The sequence below is a fragment of the Tachyglossus aculeatus genome, chromosome X1 (genome assembly GCF_015852505.1).
Source record: "Tachyglossus aculeatus isolate mTacAcu1 chromosome X1, mTacAcu1.pri, whole genome shotgun sequence".
Lineage (NCBI taxonomy): Eukaryota > Metazoa > Chordata > Mammalia > Monotremata > Tachyglossidae > Tachyglossus > Tachyglossus aculeatus.
Window position 1 is genome coordinate 24833761 of NC_052101.1, and position 18842 is coordinate 24852602.

Here is an 18842-nt window from a genome sequence, read left to right on the forward strand (position 1 = left end):
ATTGAGATTACGAGCCCCACATGGGACAGGGACTGTGTCCGACTCGGTTTGTTTGTATCCACCCCAGGGCTAAGTACAGTGCCTGGCACATAGTAAGTGCTTAACAAATTATTATTATTATTATTATTATTATTATTATTATCTTCCCCTTTTAGACTGTGAGCCCACTGTTGGGTAGGGACTGTCTCTATATGTTGCCAATTTGTACTTCCCAAGCGCTTAGTACAGTGCTCTGCACATAGTAAGGGCTCAATAAATACGATTGATGATGGTGATGATTATTATTATTGTTATTGCTATTGTTGTGCGCGCTCTTTGCCCTGCCCTTGCCTTACTGACCCGAAGCTGCCGGTAGCATTGGACGGTTCAGATGGCCGGCGCTTGGCTAGTCTGGCCGGGAGGGCATGGAACTCGTGAGTGCTCCCAGAGAACTGGAGATGGGGCCAATTTGGTAGGTGCCTGGCACGTTTACCTTGTGCCACCCCAGGCTCGGAGCCACGATGTGTGGCAGGAGGGTCCCGGGTGGTGCCAGGCACAGGGGCAGCCCCGATCAGCCTCCAGGCCCGGCCATCCAAGCAGAATCCGTGGCTCGGAAAGTACTTCTGGAGGTCACTTTAATTATTCACTCCTCTGCCTCTCCATAGCACCACCACAATAACCACCCTCAGAGCTTTAACGACTGTTTTTCTGTTGTTTCTCTTCTCTCTCTCTACTTTGCCGGAGGCTCCCGGGGTTGGAGAGTGGTGGGGGGAACTTTGGACAAATTATCCATTTCCTCTCCCCCACCCCTCCACCCCTCCCTATTTCCTTCCCTTTTGTCCCTTCTCCAAACACAAGGGTTTAGGAACTGGGCGTCTCAGAAGATTGCCTTTGGAAGACTTCAGCTGCCTTGGCATAAGTTAACGTTGCTGGGAGATTGAATTCCCAGTTGGAGAGGCTGGTTGTGGATATGGGGAGAGGATTTCTGAAGCTGTTTGGGGCTCCTGGCTGCAGAGGAGTCACTGACTCCGATGGGGTGCAGGCCGCTATTAGGGTCCCCCTGAGGAATGGGCAGAAGGGCAGGTGTGTGAGCAGCATGGGGCGGGGGGGGGGGGGGGAAATGTTGTCACATTTTAAGAAATTGAAAGGTGTGATATTAAAGGGGGTGGTAGGGAGGGGAGAGCCCCAGCAGAGTTCCTCTACCTAGTGCTTCACACTACAAATGCCTATATAGAGAATTAGTCTGGTTAGGGAGACCTTCTCTGTCTCAGTGGATCTCTCTCTCTCTCTGTGGATCTCTTTTTTGTCATCCATGTCTTCCTTCTCCTTGTCCTCCTTTTAACTCCTCCCCTGCCCTCCTCCTTCTGAGATTTGTTTTTTGGCAAACTGGGAGCTATGTTTGTTCTTTCCCAGCTATAGACTGTGTGACACCTCGGCACAAGGAATGGTTATGGCCATGGTGAGTCTCGCCTGTCGTAGAAGTTCGTAACCATCTTTGGAAGGACCATAAGAAGCTGTAGGACTTAAACTGTTCCCAGAGACTTTTCCTAATCCTCACTAAAATCAAAATGCGTGCCCACCTGATGGGAAGACCAGGCTCAGGTTTGCTTTTCATTGTTCTGCCCCCAAACTGGGGGCAGAGGCATATCAAGTGATACTGGCAGGGATTTTTTTCCTGGGCTGGAGAATATCTTCATTGTCGGTGTGAGAGTTGCAACAGTATGTGAAGTGTGCATGTAGAGGGTGGTGAGTATTTTGGAGATTAGGCAGAGCATTCAGAGAGACTTTCACAACCTGAATAAACTGTGAAAGCTGTTTTCTCTTCTCTCTTCTCTTTCTTTGATTCTGTCACCACCAAGTTCAGCAATGTGTCAGAGTTTGATCAGTAAGTAAAAAGAATGGAATTCAGGTAGGGCAACTGTAAGGTTTCCTAAGGACATTCCCGATTCCCTTGGGGACTGTCTAGGTAAAATAGGAGGAAAAAAAAGTCTTGAGTTCCATAGCGGATGCCAAACTGACTATAAGTTTGCAGTTCTCTACAGGGATGGGTTAAAATGAGCATGTTATCCAAGGGCAGGGAAAGGGTCCTTTTGCGTCATCATTAGAGATCTGTTTGTGTCCAGCGGGGAGCTTTAGACTGACATGGAGAATGGAGAAGCCTGGTTACTAGAGAGGAGATGAATTCCAGCAGGGGAAAGTGTGGCCTATTGGAAAGAGCTGGGGCCTGGGAGTAAAGAGGTCCTGGGTTCTAATCCTGGCTCCGCCACTTAGTTGCTATGTGATCTTGGGCAAGTCACTTAACTTCTGTGTTCCTCAGTTCTCTAATTTGCAAAATGGGGATTCAATACCTCTTTTCCTTCTTTCTTACTCCGTGAGCCCCATGTGGGGCCGAATTATCCTGTATTTACCCCAGCACTTAGTACAGTGCTTGGCATAAATTAAGCCTATAGTTCAGTCCATATTTCCTCACTCCTGAAGAACCTCCAATGGTTGCCCATCCACATCAGTCAGAAACTTCTTACCATAGGCTTTAAAGCCCTCAATCACCTTGGCCCCCTCCTACCTCAGCTCTCTGATTTCTTACTACAACCCAGCCCACATACTATTCTTCTCCAATGCCAGCCTACTCTCTGTACCAGTTCCTAGATTTGCACCCTTTATTCACCTGTATTTTATTTATATCAATGTCTATCTCCCCCTCTAGCTTGTAAGCTCACTGTGGACAGGGAATGTGTCTACCAACTGCTATATTGTACTCTCCCACGCACTAACATTACTCTGCACACAGTTCTCAATAAATATGATAGATTGATGAAGCACTTAATATCATTATTATCATTATTCTAGAGGTTGGTATCTGGTTGGGCGTAAGCACTCAGTAAACACCATTGTTTGATAAGACTAGGGGAGGAGGAAGAGATAGAGGACGGTAAATTTGGAATGGCATTGGTTGACTTTGCTTCCAGTGGGGTGGGTTGGAAGGAGTGATCCCAAAGGGTTATCTCTCTCATCTGATTGCACAGACCTTTCATCCTTGGGAAAGGGCTGCCAGCAAGCCATCCTTCATGAAATCTGCAGTGTGGACTTCCTTTTGCTTTCAGTAGAACCTTCTGGCCTTTCTTGCTATGTGAGCATCCTTAATGACCTAGCAGGCATGTTACTGCCAATAGCACCTCACTCCCCCTCCCTCAGATCCAGACAAACACCCTCTGTTTGCCCACAAGCCTAGCTGGGCAGGGGCAGGAGAGAAGGTTTCCTGACAGCACTCCTACCAACGTGGCTGTGCTCCCGTACCTACCTCCCGTTTCTCCATAGCCCCATCACACCGCCAAGAGGGGGTAGCACTTACAGGAGCTAAATGTCATTCTCACCTTAGCTCCTTGTCCAGGGGAAAGTGAGTAAAGTCAGTCAATCGCATTTATTGAGCCCTTACTGTGTGCAGAGCACTGCACTAAGTGCTTGGGAGAACACCATACAACACTATAACAGACACACTTCCGGCCCACGGTACAAACACTAAAACAGACACATTCCCTGCCCACCACCCTGATTCGGCAAGACTATTTGTGAATTTAGCTCTTCGGTTTCGTCTGAAAGACGGCCGGTGAAGTCCCTACCTTTGGGCAGAATGGCCATAGTTGCAGGGAGTCAGCATGGAGCAGAACAGCAGCATTATTTGTATGGGTGTGTGGCAGCTGGAGAGCTGGATTAGGGCTTTGGGGAGCCATTCGCCCCTTGGGAAGGGGAGCCGAGGGAGGAGGGAAAGAGTGGCGAAAGGAAGGAGAAGAATCCTCACTCACCTTCTGCTGCCATGCTGCTGCCATTGCTACCAGCCAGGTAGCCTTGGTGCTCAGCTGGGCCAGGACTGTCATCCCTCCCCTTGGTCAGGGGCCCGTGAGGATGATACCCCAGACTGGGAAGCAGTTTGGTGGCTTGGCAAGCCAGCCTTATTGGGTTTTCAGAGCCACTGCAGCAGCTCCCAAGCCCGAATAACACCCACGAGGCCCCAAAATGTCCACCAGACTATCCATCCGGGCCCGGAGCCCAGTGAAGGTGAGGAGTCTTGCCACGCCTGACTCAGGCCAGGGGGCTGCAGCCTGCTGGCAGAGGGCAAGAAGTTGGGCTGACATCTTGGCTCCACTTCCAGCCCCTTTCTGGCACTAAGGATTAGAGAGGCTCATCCTGACAAAAAAGCTGTGGAATCAAAGCTAATCCCATGGAGCTGGCATCCCTGATTGGGGGTGGGGGGCATGACTGGGCAACACAGGGCATCTGTCCCTTGCACGCTGAATCTGCCTGTCTGTGGTTAGCTGCCTATTCCCTGTCTCCTGTGTTTTTCTCCCTCTCCCTTCCTCCCTTCCCCTCCTTTCCCCGCCCTCCCTCCCCTCCCCTCTCTCTCTCTCTCTCTCTCTCTCTCTCTCTCTCTCTCTCTTCCCCCCCCCCCCTTTCATTTCCTCCTCATGTACCCCTATGTCCCATTTTCCTGCATTTTTCTGTCCCTTCATATCCCTGGATCATTGGTTCCATCCCATGGGTGTGCTGTTTGAGATTCAGTAAATATGATCCCTTTAGCGATGGAAGGTTGCAGTGTAAACATAGAAGAAGGGCTGAGAGTCATCCTGGTCTATTTCTGCCCCTGAATGGAGCAGTGTTCATTCAGTAGAGGGCCCTGCAGATTCTAGGCAGACCAGAGCAATTTTCCACTGCCATTATGCTAAGTCTTCTTGCTGCCGATTGTGCATGCACTCTGATGGGGCTGGAAATAGCTCCGAGAGACGGGCGTGGGGGGTGGGTATTCATTCCAGTGGTGGATTTCTTTCACTGGACACACTCATTTTCTGGTTCAAGCAAGGCCCCAGGTGTACTGCACCGCAACTTCTGAGTAACAAATAACAACTGGGTTGTGGTTGAGCATGCAGCCTAGTAATCTCTCAGGCACACATTTGTCCCCAGCTAGCTTCCACCTTATAGGAGCACTACAGCATTGGACTGAAAGTCCAAAATCCCAGGTCACTTATCCATGGTCATGTTGAGCAGGTCAATGGCAAATCTTAGAATGTAAAAAATTATCTAATAATTTTAATAGTGGTATTTTATTAAGCATTTACTATGTGCCAAGCACTGTGCTGAGTGCCGGGCAAGCTGCAAGACAATAATAACCATGGTATTTGTTAAATGTTTCCTATGTGCCAAGCACTGGGGTAGATACAACATAATCAGTTTGGACCCAGTCCCTTTCCCATTTGGGCTTCACAGTAGGAGGAGGGTGAAGGGGTTTTTAATTACCATTTTTCAGGTGAGGAAACTGTGTAGAACACAGGTCCTCTTTCTTCCCGGCCTGTGCTCTTTCCATTAGGCCACACTGCTTCTCTAGAGCTCCTCAGCTCTGGTCTGCCTTGAGAAGAGGTAGAAGTATCTTGGCAGTGGGAAGAATGCAGGGCTGAGAGTGTAAGGCCTGCGTTCTAGTTCTGTTTCTTCCACTGACCTGAATCCTTGTTTTCCCATCCACTAATGTTTCCCTGCCTATTTCTTAGGGATGCTTTGAAACCAATTGATATAGCTGCTGGGAAAATTATTTGGGTAATGTGTCATCTAAATTACTCAGCTGAGTAATGAACCAAATTCTCACAATGCCTGATATTCCTTCCTGATAGTATGCTAAGTTCTTTGAAAGGAGCATTTCCTCTTTCAGATCACTAGGGACCACTGAGCCTATTGCATCAGTGATTCAATCATACTTACTGAGTGCTTACTGGGTGCTGAGCACTGTACTGAGCACTTGGGAGAGTACAATATAACAGAATGGTAGCTAGTGATCTGAAAGAGCTCATACCAATGCTGTATAGTAAAGGAGATCTTTAGTTGGTGAGGTTGCCTTCTGACTGGAACAGTTGTAACTCAAGACCTAGCGGTCTCCAGTCAAGAAGAGGTGGAGAAGGACCTGAGCCCCTTTGTTTTTGTTTCTTCTCTCTCCCTTCACTCTTTACTCTCCCTCACTGGAAGTGTACAGGTTCTCAAAGCCTGTACATCCTTGGGTAGCAGTGCGTTTACCATGATTACATTCTTCGGCTTCCTAGGGAGCTTGGTGGCTCTGGGAAATGATCTCTTGCCTCCATTGCAGGTGGGGTGGTCTGGGGTGGGCAGGTCCTGCTTCTGTAATAGTAACCATCTAGCAGTTAATTCTCCACATCTGTTGCCCCGAAGAGCTGCCAAGCCAGAAATGGTGGTGGGGTGGCGAGTTGCCCATGACAAAAGACTGGCATAGGTATTTCACTTCTGAAGATGCAGGAATTGCAGCTTCTGAGGTAGGCTTCCCGATGCAGGAATAGAGGGTGCATTTGTATGTGTATTATTTGGTTTCTTAGTGTCCACCTCTACCGTTTTTCTGTCACTGTTCTTCATGCTACTATTCCTCTCTCTCTCTCTCTCTCTCTCTCTCTCTCATGGTTTTGATGCCTCTCCTCCTTGCTTTCTCTTATTTATTTCTCTCTCTCTTTGCTTGATTCTTTGCCACTGTCTTCCCCCACACCCCGACCCCCCTGTCTGTCTCTTTCTGTGTTTCATTCAGCAAACAGTGAGTAGTACCCTTCAATATGCTGCCAAGTGCCTAAGTCAACATAGCCCTCCCTGGAATAGCATCATGCTCCTCTCCCAGGGTATTCCTTCGAGACCAAGTATGTCAGAAATGGAGACTCTTGGAAGCTGGCTGATAGGAGCTTCTCCACTGTGTGATGAGCTCAGACAAACTTACTGTAGAAGTACCACAGCTGGGTCATGACAAAGGTCTATCCAGTCCAATGTCTCCAACACTGGAAAGTGGGAAGCTGGAAGGAAAAGTAAGATGGCTTTCGATGCACTATCTAATGCTGAAACTTTTTCCTCTTCATCCCTAACTCCCTCCCTAGTAACTCTTAAGGCTCCCTAAGATGAGGAGGACTCGGTGACTACTGAGGATAATATGTCTGCTATTATCCCAGTAACTGTCTCAGGCGTGAAACCCTCCCTGTCAAGAGTCCGCCACTCAGAAGTCCTCAGAACAAGTGAGGATGTTTTGACCAAGTACTGTTATAGGGCCTTCAGTTTTGAACTGATTGTCATTTCTGTCTCTGTCTCTCCCCAGAAATTGAAGCGAAGGAGGCTTGTGAATGGCTTCGTGCAGCTGGATTTCCCCAATATGCTCAGCTATTTGATGGTATGTGGGCCTCAGCTTTTGCTCAGCAAATGTGGGGAGAGGGGGCTTGGTAGGTTAAAAACTGGAACATCAGAACTGCACCCCAAACTTGTGGGACTCTCAGATCCCTCTTAGCACAGGAGTGTGGAGCTGGGAGAGAGGAAGGAGAGAATTGAAGGGTTCATTCATTCGATCGTATTTATTGAGCGCTTACTGTGTGCACAGCACTGTACTAAGCACTTGGAAAGTACAATTTGGCAACAAACTGAGACAATCCCTACCCAACAATGGGCTCACAGTCTAGAAATTCTGGGTGTCCAGACTAGCATGTTGAAGGGCCTAAACTGAGTTTATATTGAACAGGCTCCAACTTGGACCTGAAGATGAGCAAAGGGTACTTACTGGGTGTTGGTGCCAGGGAGGCTGTTTAGCTCTGGGCTGATTGTAGGTTTCTCTGACTGCCCAGGACGGCCTACAAAAATATGGCACTGTCCCCAACCAGGACATGTGGACAACCAGAATTAGAGGGCTGTCTGAGAGACTTTCAGTCTAAACCATGTATTGTGCCCCCTGATAGAAGGGACCTCAGTTCTCCCCGCCCCCGCCGGTTGGGTCTGCAACAAGGACAGTCATTTCAGAAATAGTTGGGTAGGGAATGGTACCATTCTCTGAGTGAACCAACAGGGTGTGTAAGCATTGGAAATGATCATCCATGTTAAAGGATGGGAGAAGTGCTGGAGGGGAGTTAGTTTGGATCCTGCTTGGGCAGTGGGGGTGATGCACCCCTGACCCATAGTCCCTGAGGAGAAAGTCACTAAATACAGACTCTGGATGGGAGGGCAGCCTTGCAGTCTCGGCTGGGACAAATCCATACAGCAGATAATGGTGGGTTGGCCGCCATCCTGGGTTTGGAACGGGGTCTAATTTGAGAATGGAAATTTGTTCATGATTTCCCTCCCTTAAGGCTGCCTCCAGTGCTGACCTCGAGCTTTGCTTTGCAGATATGCAGTTTCCTATTGACATCAAAACGGTGAGACGTGACCATGAGTTCTTAGATCGAGATGCCATCGAATCTTTGTACAGGTGAGTGTTTGCCTCATGCCTAGCCCCACTCCACTGCATTAAGTTCCCCTGCTTCCTTCCTCTTCCTCCTCTCCTTTCCCCCCAAACCCCACTCATCAAGGTCAGTTTTGGGGGTCTTCAGCAGTATTCATTGGGACCACTGGGCAGGTAGCCCCTGGCTCTCTCTCCCATAACTCTGGAGTCATGTGCTCTCTTTCCCAATCACATGGCAGTGCCCAGAGGGGATGTGAGAGAACTTGGTTTCTTGGTCAAAGTGACTTGTTCCAGAATGCTGAGGGTGGCCTAAATTGGTTCAACTTTCCAGTCTGTCTTAAAGAAATCATAACCTTGTGGTCTGACTCTGAGTCAGTATTTGAGTAAACTGTAAATGTGTAAATGACCACAAGGGAGTCTCGGGACACTTTCTCCCCCACCACCCCATTCCCCCAGCCCAGATATGGGAACTTCTCAGCTTAGAAAGAGATAAGGCTCTGGAGGACGCTGGGAAGACTCCGTTGGGTCCAGCATCAATAAGATGAAATGGAAAAAGTGCAGGGATTTTTTTTTTCTTTTCTCTTAGGCGACTTAACACCCTGAACAAATGTGCGTCGATGAAAGTGGAAATCAGTTGCCAGAGGAGGAGGGTAGGTGGGGAAATAGAGGACATGGATGCATTTGTCTTCCTTGCTTTGTGGGGCAGGGTGGGATAGGAAGGAGCATGTAAATCCCATTTCCAGGAGGCTAGCACTTGAGCAGTGAGCTGCTTCATTCTCCATTATGTCAGTGAAGTATTCCACAGGTTGACCAGATTAAAAACAATAAAAATGAAAAAGCAATGATAATTTGTCCTCTCCAGTGCCCCAAATTGGGGCCCCCATTGAGAAAGAGCATGGCTGGTTGGAGGGGTGGGGTGGTGATTCAGGAAGCCCCAGGCTGGAGAGGAATTATTAAGAGGGAGAAGCAGTAAGGTAGTGGATAGAGCACTGGCCTGGGAGTCAGAAGGACCTGCGTTCTAATCCTAACTCCTCCACTTGTCTGCTGTGTGACCTTGGGCAAGTCACATCTTCTCGGGGCCTCAGTTACCTCATCTGTAAAATGGGGACTAAGACTATGAGCCCCATGTGGGACAGGGACTGTGTCAAACATGATTATCTTATATCTACCTCAGTGCTTAGTATAGTGTCTAGCACATAATAAGCACTTAACAAATTTCATAGAAAAGGCAGGGGTTGCCAATGTATTAGACTCGGTCAATTTGCTAGATGAGGATGGAGTAGAGAAAAGAATGGTCGAGATTTCCCTGGGGTCCTGCTGGTGACTGCTGCTAGTATGGCTGACCGTTAGGTGCTTTCCTTTTCATCTCTGACACCATAGATCGGGGGGTCTTCTCCCCTCCCCCAACACCCTCATTCACCCTCTTTTCCTTGACTTCTGCCCAGCCCCGTTAGGCAGGGCTAGGGACAAGGACATTAGGAGTTTTAGGAATCTTTCCTATTTCTTGTCTTTGAAAGGAAGTATCCAGATCCTTTTAGAGGCATCCGTTGCCCAGCATTGGCTGAGTTTGGGGTGACTTTTTCTAAGTGGTAGGCTGAAAATTTACCGGTATGCGTTGAGTGCTTATTGTGTACAGAGCACTGTACTAAGCGCTTGGGAAAATACAGTAAAGTTGGTAGTCATGATTATTGATAATGATAAAAATTAATAGAGTAGTAATAATGTGGTATTTGTTAAGCACTTACTATGTGCCAAGCACTGCACTGGGGTAGGTACAAGATCAAGTCCCACATGGGGCTCATGGTCTAAATAGGAAGGGGGACAGGTATAGAATTCCCATTTTGCAGATGAGGAAAGTGAGGCATCAAGAAGTTAAGTGACTTGCCCAAAGTCACACAGCAGACAAGTGGTAAAGCCAGGATTAGAACCAGGGTCCTATGATCCCTGTCCACAAAGAATTTGTAGTCTGAGTGATTCCCAGCTTTTCCTCTGTCTGAGGGTGCTCAGGGGATCGTTCTTGTGAGGGGTTTTACTTGGGGATGGAGAGGTCAGAGATCTTCTTGAAGCTTCTGCAGGTGCCCCAGAGTGCTTGGTCCAGGACTCTATGCCTGCAGGAGTGCAAGAACTCCTTGCTAACACTAAAATTCTTACTCGAGTTAATTCATTCCTTCATTCAATCATATTTATTGAGTGCTTACTGAATGCAGAGCACTGTACTAAGCGATTTGGCAACAGATAGAGACAATCCAACTGAACAACAGGCTCACAGTCTAGAAGGGGGAGACAGACAGCAAAACAATAGGGTAGAGATTGTTCCCTTTTGGTTCGTGCATTTGCCCCCTCCACCGCTGCTGATCATGTCTAAGTATGCTTTGAGTGAGAGTTGAGTTTTCTGTGTTTCTTGTCTCCCCCTTTAGACTGTCAGCCCAAGGGCAGGGATCAGGGCTTACACTTTCATTCACTCAATCGTATTTTTTAAACGCTTATACTTTGTGCAAAACACACTGTACTAAGAGCTTGGGAGAATACAATATAACAATAAACAGACACGTTCCCTGCCCTTAATGAGCTCCATGGTCAGTGGTCCGTGTATAAAGACTTGCCATAGATCACCAAGAGGACTCTGCCCCAGACCTTCTGCCTCTCTTCCTTTTCAGAGCGATGAGTCAGAAGATGAGGAGCCATGTGCAATCAGCACCAAATGGGCTTACGAGCGCTGCAGCCGGAGGTGGTCCCGCCTAGAGAGCGAGGATGGCTGCCCAGGGGAGAGTGGGTCCCGGGGGGCCGTCCCCGGTGGCCCGAGGCTCCGGAGCGCGGGCGGCCGGGAGCCGGCTCTCCCAGACTCCGGAGAGAAGCCGGACGTGTCCTCGCTGCACAGCTCCAGCAGTGGCGACAGCGACCTCCCCTTCCCCAAGGCTTTCGACGACCCCGAGACCAGCCGCAGCTCCTCCCGCTGTTCCTCCAGCAAGCTGGCATCCCCAGATTCCACCTTCAGCTGCTCTCCGTCCCCCAGCGAGACCCTCCGCGTCATCGGCGAGGAGACGCCGGTGGAGAAGCCTCCCCGGGCCCGCGGGAAGAGCCTGCTGAGGAAGATGGAGAAGCTGCGACTCCGCGGCGGGAGCTCTGGGAAAAGCTCGGGCCCCAGGGCCAAACCTGTCATCAGCGGCCCCATCTCCCTGGCAGGCCTGGACGAGGACAAGCTGCGGAGCCCCGGCCAGGGCCGGGCCGCAGCATTCCCCTACTCCCCCACGACCTGCAGCAGCAGCGGCAGCAGCGGTAGCAGCGGCAGCCAGTCCGAAAACAGCAGCGCGGTCAGCACCCCGAGCCCTGTTATCCGGGTCCGGAGCCACACGAGGCGGGGAGGGGACCCAGGCTGGGGGCAGCCGTGCCCGTGGGGCGGGGATGTGGCCGAGCGGAACTGGAAGAACCAGCTGTTCCAGATCCCCCAGGGCCACAAGCCCGGCACTTTCCCCAAGGTTCTGATGGCCGACCACCTGCTCTCCCCACCTGATGACACTCTGGTGAACTGGCGGACCGGGAGTTTCCACGGCTGCCGCTGGACCCGGGTGAGTTCCGGCTCCAGGGAGACGACCCCCTGCCCGGGGACCCTGAGCCCCGGGGACCACCGCGTCAGCATCTATGACAACGTGCCGGGCTTTGGGTTTGGGGAGGAAGATGACGTCTTCTCGGCGCTGGACCACGTCGTGGAGCACGTCAACGGGATACAGCAACTGGTCAGCCAGTGGTCACAGAAGTTTTCCGAGGATGGAGACTCAGACTTTGCTGACTCTCAGACCTCCCCGGGTCCTGCTTCCCTCAACCAGATCCACCTGGAGATTACCGAGCCCCCTGAGGAGGCAGCAGGGCACATCCTCGGGGGTGGGACGGAGCACCGGCGCAAGCAGGTGGAGCCCCAGACCCAGCGGGACTCCCGTCTGGACTCCCACCCGACGCCTGGGTCACTGGGGCTGGAGCTGGGATCCATCTCACGCCCCCGCAGGTCGGTTTCTGCTCCCTTGAATTCTTCCTTGTCCATGATGTTGTAGCTCATGGGCTGGGCCAGTTTCGGCCTCGATGGGTGGGCTGGAAGCCGGAGCCAACCTCCGCCCTGAGGACTCTGGCCGAACTCCAGCATTGAGCCAGTTTAAAAATGGCACCCCTGGAGCAGTTGGGCAGATCCTAGGTTCATCCCTGGAGAAGGAAAGAGCCCAGTTAGCATCATGTTCAGACCTGGTTCAGCGCCAAGGGAAAAATCATTCCTCCTCCTATTGTTGAAGGCCAGAGGTGTGGTGGTCATGGGCCTCCTGAAGGACTGACTGCATGGAGTCTGTGGTTGGCTGAGCTGATCTCTATTGTATTCTAATCTGTATCCAAAATGTTGTGTGAAAATCCCTTCAAGGGTGAGCTGATTAAGAGGAGTAGGCTACATGCTGTGCTGGCATTGGGTTGCTACTTAAAGGAAGGAAAACGTGGTAATGCTTTGTTACCCTAGTGTGTTTTTTTAATGATATTAAGTGCTTACTATGTGTCAAACAATGTTCTGAGTTCTGGGGTTAATCCCCTTTTTAGAGGTAACCAGGCACAGAGAAGTGAGATGATTTGCCCCAGGTCACATGGAAGACAAATGGCTAAGTTGCAATAGAACCCAGTTCCTCTGACTCTCAAGCCCGTGCTCTTTCCACGAGGCCACAAAGCGTCCATGCTGTGGTCAGCCCACACAGCAGTTCTTAGTTCATACTGTTGGCAGTCTGACTTGTAGTATTCTTCCATTTGCTTTGCCAACAGGTTGCCATCACATATAGTTATATTGACTAGCCTTTGCCACCATGGCCTGTGTGTCTGTCCTATTTGCTCTAATCAAATGTACATTCTCAAGGTCCCTATCTGTTCTCTAATGTGGACCTGATAGGGTGCTATGCTACCTGAGTGTGCTCAGATAGACTTCTTAATGCTGTGGAGAGTGTTAGAGACCTATAGAAGTCTGCTATAGAAGAGCCTACCTATAGAAGCAATGGTAAGGAACACATTAAGTGCTTAGTACAGTGCTGCGCACATAGTAAATGCTCAAGTATCATTGATTATTAACTGGCCTTAGCTGGTTTGTAAGAGTATGAATTATAAACACTGAATGTACACTGGAGGCAAGAGTGGCTCTGGAGGAAAAGAATGGCCTAGGAATCAGGAGATCTCTGTTGTATTGTACTTTCCCAAGTGCTCAGTACAGTGCTCTGAACACAGTAAGCACTCAATAAATATGATTGATTGATAGATTGATCTCAGTTTTGGTCCCGATTCCATCTTGGACTTGTGGGAACCTGGGAAGATCATAACCCCTTTTTGTGCCTTCAGTTTTCTTCTCTGTCAAGTTGGGGAATTGAGTGCTGAGAAGATGTATACCGAGCTTTCGGAGATGGATATGGTTGAGGTGACTGGTCAGCACTAGAGGTGGGACCTTCAGGGGATTGCGGAAGGCAGATAGACTTGAGTTCTTCCAAATGCATGAGTTGAGAGAGTGAAGTTGAACTCTCCCAAATGCTTAGTGCAGCGCTTCACACAGTCAGGGCTCAGTAAATACCACGGACCGATTGATTGATGGGCTGACCTGAGAGAGTGGAAAAGGGTGGGTGAGAAAAGAACCAGGCAAAGCGTGGTTTGGGTTGGGGTAATGGTGGTTTTACCAACACCACTGACTTCCTAAATCTAGTCCAGATGAAGAGCGGAGGCCAAACGGCTTTTTTTGTTTTCTCTGCTGTTCGTTTTTCTGAGAAGGTAGCCCAGAGCCGAGCTGGGCTGGGCAATGCAACTGCTCCCTGATTGATTCCTCCTCTCTGTCGCCATCGGTGTTGCAGGTCCAGGCGGTGGCATGGGTCTGGGGAAGAGCTAGCCAGCTTGGATGACCCGTCTGTACAGATCGAGAGCCAGTCAGCCGTCCATCTCAGCCGAGTCCAAAAGCTGGCCCTGCTGAAGCTCACGGCTCTCATGGACAAGTACTCTCCCTCCAGCAAGCAGGGCTGGAATTGGTGAGGGCCGCTGACAGTCATACCCAGGGGAGGGACGGAAGGAAGGGTGGGGCACGGGGACACTGCTGAAGTCTCTCCTGTAAGGGGTAGGTCTCTTTGAATGTTCATCTAGGAGGGGCAGGGGTCCAATCTTGGAGCTAATGTAGAGGTGGGGTCAGGGCCCCCAGGTGATCCCGTTCAGGGTAGACCCAGCAGGTTTCATTAGGTCTCAGTTCTGCCTCTCTCCATGGACACCCAGAAATGGGACTGATCTGGAGACCATTCTTGGGACACGGGTCCCTTGTAATGTGGACTTGGCCTACAGCTCCATAATGCCACTGACCTCTAGAGTGGGCCCCGGTGGCCAGACTGGCCCCAGAACTGAGTTGGCCGATGGAATTGGGGGAGCCCTTTTTCACTGTAGCAGTCTGCTCAGAGCCGGGCCCTACCTTTACCCTGTTTCTGGGGTCCGTTCTCGAGCAGCTCTGCTTTGGCATGGGGTTGTAGGGAAGTAGAAACACTGACCACTCCACCCTCCTCAGCACTAGGCACTCACACTCGGCTCTGAACTCTAGTACCGGCTGAGGGGGCTAAAGGGGTTGAATTCTAATGGGGTGGGGATTTTTGTTTGTTCTAAGGACCGTTCCCAAGTTCAGAAGGAAAACCAAGACCCCGGATTACAAGGACAGGAAAGTGTTTGGTGTCCCGCTGCTCCTCAGTGTCCAGCGGACAAGCCAGCCCCTGCCGAGAGGCATCCTGCAGGCCATGGAATACCTGAGGAACCACTTCCTTGACCAGGTGTGTGTGGATACTATCCCCCAACCCCAGACAGCAGCCAGCTGAGGGCGGGGGAAAGGTTGTTGGCACTTCCCTGCTTCTCTTTTCCACCTGGGGCCGATTCCCATGACTGGGAGGTAGCAGCCCTACTATCCCATCCTGGCTCCAGTGTCCTTTCTTTAGATCATCTCTCCAGCGAGATGAAGCTACATGACCTAGTAGAAGAGCATTCATGCAATCGTATTTATTGAGCGCTTACTGGGTGCAGAGCACTGTACTAAGCGCTTGGGAAGTACAAGTTGGCCACATATAGAGATGGTCCCTACCCAACAGTGGGCTCACAGTCTAGAAGGGGGAGACAGAGAACAAAACATATTAACAAAATTAAATAAATAGAATAAATATGTACAAATAAAATAAATAGAGTAATAAATACATACAAATATGTCTGGGAATCAGAAGATCTCGGTTCTAACCTCCGCTCTTCCACTTGCCTGCTGTGTGACCCTGGGCAAGTCACTTAACTTTATTACTCTATTTATTCATTTATTTATTTATTTTACTTGTACATTTCTATCCTATTTATTTTATTTTGTTGGTATGTTTGGTTCTGTTCTCTGTCTCCCCCTTTTAGACTGTGAGCCCACTGTTGGGTAGGGACTGTCTCTATGTGTTGCCAATTTGTACTTCCCAAGCGCTTAGTACAGTGCTCTGCACATAGTAAGCGCTCAATAAATACGATTGATTGATTAACTTTCCAGTGCCTCGATTTCCTCATCTGTAAAATGGGGATTTAATGCCTTTTCTCCCTCCTGTAGACTGTGAGTCCTGGGCTGTGTCTGATCTAATTGAATTGTATCTACCCCAGTGATTAACAGAGTGCTTGGTACATAGTAGAAGCTTAATACATACCACAGTTATAATTATCGTACCTGGCATATACAGATTTGATTCTGCTACCCACCTTTTTTATTTTGCTTACCATTTGGCCAGACAGGTGAAGTTTGGATAACTTGCTCTCCACTTTGGTGAGAAGGTGGGGTTCTACACTATGTTTTGTCTCAGCACACAAGCCTCGGCATTCACTTCTTGCCCGGTTACCTCTCTGGATCTAAGGAAGTGGGGCTAGCTGCCCCTGCCAGTTCTGACCCCTTAGCAGCATCCTGCACCTGCCCCAGAGAGTACCCCCTAGCCCAGTGCCAGCAGCTTTCAGGGAGAAGGATGGATGGCCTGGCTGTTCCTATAATTAGACTCTCCCCCTCCACGTTTCTTTTCCCCAGGTTGGACTATTCCGGAAGTCTGGGGTGAAATCTCGGATCCTGTCACTAAGGGAGATGAACGAAGCTGATCCAGCCAACGTGAATTACGAGGGGCAGTCGGCATTTGATGTGGCCGACATGGTCAAGCAGTATTTCCGGGACCTTCCTGAGCCCATATTTACCAGCAAGCTCTGCGAGTCCTTCCTCCACATCTACCAGTGTAGGTCCACTCGACCCGGCCCCAACACCCTGCCACCCCCCAACACACACAGCTCCTTTCTTTTCCTTTCTTTGAATAAACCCGGCCCTGCCAGAAAGCCCCTGGGCTCCCGGAGGAAAAAAAAAAAAACCATAAACCCACTCTGATTGTTTCCGGACTTCTGCTCTGCTGGGCTGAGCTCTCCCTTATTCATTTGAGCAGTTATTTTCTCTTTGGCCTCATTTCCCCTGAGGTTATTCCCTTTCCTTTAATCCTTGTTGGCAAATGAGGTGACAGACACATCCTCCTTAGCGCTGGTTTCTCGGGCTTTTGGTCATTGGAGGGAAATCGTGAGAATGAGTGTCAGATCAGTGTGAGATCACAAGTCAGGCCCAGCCTCTGTTGTTGCTCCAACTCTGTGGAGAAATCCCATTTCCTTTACAGTCTGACATTTTTACAGAAACTCCTTGATTGCTCCCCTCTATTATGAATGGCAAATGAGATAGGGAGGGGGCTTTGGTGTCCTTTGTGCAGAAGGGAAAATCGTCATGGACCAGTGGAAAGAGCACGGGCCTGAGGATCAGAGGAATCGGGTTCTAATCCCAGCTCTGCCGCTTGTCTGCTGTATGACCTTGGGCAAGTCACTTAACTTCTCTGTACCTCAGTTATCTCATCTGTAAAATGGGGATTAAAATTGTAAGCCCCATTTGGGACATGGACTGTGTCCAACTTGATTAGCTTGTACCTACCCCAGCGCTTATAGTACAGTGCTTGGCACATACTAAGCGCTTAACAAATACCATTACTAACAAATACCATTACCGAGGCTAGGCAGCCCCCAGGTCTAGTAAGAGCCATGTCTATGGATTTTTGGTGTGGGTGAGAGCTAGTGAAGGCACTAGTTCCCTTCAGAGCCCAAGGCTCACCCTGGCAACTTTACCTGAAGAAAGGCTTTTTCTTCTTATCCAAAGTGGATAAGAAGGGAGTGGAGAGTAAGGTGTTGTGTCAGGGTGGGGGTTGGGGATAGTGAAAACTATAGCAGAGCAGCAGGATGGAGGAGGATGGGAATGAAGAGGCAGGGAAGTTCAGAGGAGTCTTCGGGGCAGAGCTGGAGGGAGGTGGAGCTCTCATTTCCAGGGGAAAAGAAATGGTAAGGCCAAGTCAGCTCAGTTCCCAGATGAATGCATTCCAGGCAAGGCCAGCTTCAGACATTTGGCCGCCCCGAGGCGGGCGGGAAATTCGCCTCCCTGTCCCGTTCCGCGTGACGTCATACACAAACAATTTGCGGAAATCTGTCAAGGAGCATTTTTCCAGCGCCATGGGCAGCTGGTCTGAGTTCCTGACTCCTGCCCGGCTGACAGTGGGTCCATCCCTAGGCTGCCCTCTGGTGCCCTGAGGTGGTGATTTAGCATGTGAAGCCACACCCTGTTCCAGGCCTTTCCTTGCTAGCCCTGCTGCTGGCCCAGGTGTGGCATGAACTCCAGTGAAGATGTAGTCTGGGGATCACGTCCCTCTCTAGGTTGGGACTGGGGTGTGGCTTTGGGGTGGCCCCCGCAGTCAGGACAGGGACACAGGGATTAGGGCCTGCTTTTCTGGACACATTGTTGAGCAGGGAGCCGGAAGAAATTCTGGCTTTTAGAAGGCCCAAGAGTGATTGGTGAGAAAAGAGACACTCATCCCAGTGGTCACTTCATCTCTGATCCCCCCTGTCCCCCTTCCCTACTCATCACCCCCTTCTTTTCTCACCTTAGACCTCCCAAAGGATCAGCACTTTCCTGCAGTCCAGGCTGCCATCCTCCTGCTGCCGGATGAGAACCGGGAAGCCTTGAAAATTCTCCTCTTTTTCCTCCGGGATGTCGTGGGCTTTGTGGAAGAGAACCAGATGACGCCGACCAACATTGCCGTGTGCCTCGCCCCGTCCCTATTTCACCTCAACACTTTCCGGCAGGACACGCTGGCCACCTCCAGGTACGCCAGCCTGCTCAGCGGAAGCCCTGGGCTCAGGCTTCAGGCCCTCCTGTTCCTCTCCCTTCCCTTCTCCCTCAGCCACCACCTAGCACTCCAGAACCAAATGTGTTTGGGAGCTTTAAGGAAGCCAGGTGGTGACAGGCCTAAAATCAGTTGAATAAACAGCTCTTCTTTTCTGCTCCCTTTTATGTAGAGTCGGTGGGGCTTGCAAGAGGAGCTCTGATTGTGTTTCTTGGTGTTTGGAATCTGGTGACCCATGGCCCTTCCAAGTTCAGAGGCAGGCCCATTAGATTTTCCGTACTTGTTATGGGGCAGTGACTATGAGGGCAGAGAATTATGGACTTTGTAGCCCGGAAGATGTTTTTGATGCTGAAGAGGCTTTGGTAACCAGACTGATCTCCCTTGTTCAGACCCTGTCAGGACTACTTCTTGGT

General features: G+C 50.1%; 1 protein-coding gene across 2 annotated transcripts in view; it reads left to right on the forward strand.

The window, feature by feature from the left end:
• Positions 1 to 18842, forward strand: part of LOC119919755 (rho GTPase-activating protein 7-like) — a 102559-nt gene that overhangs the window by 70722 nt on the left and 12995 nt on the right. For both annotated transcript variants that reach the window (XM_038740423.1, XM_038740424.1), the window contains exons 2-9: positions 7100 to 7171; positions 8152 to 8233; positions 8793 to 8856; positions 10864 to 12206; positions 14056 to 14226; positions 14844 to 15003; positions 16263 to 16461; positions 18192 to 18408. In XM_038740423.1, the coding sequence (XP_038596351.1) occupies positions 7100 to 7171; positions 8152 to 8233; positions 8793 to 8856; positions 10864 to 12206; positions 14056 to 14226; positions 14844 to 15003; positions 16263 to 16461; positions 18192 to 18408 (2308 nt within the window). The remainder of the gene's footprint in view (positions 1 to 7099; positions 7172 to 8151; positions 8234 to 8792; positions 8857 to 10863; positions 12207 to 14055; positions 14227 to 14843; positions 15004 to 16262; positions 16462 to 18191; positions 18409 to 18842) is intronic.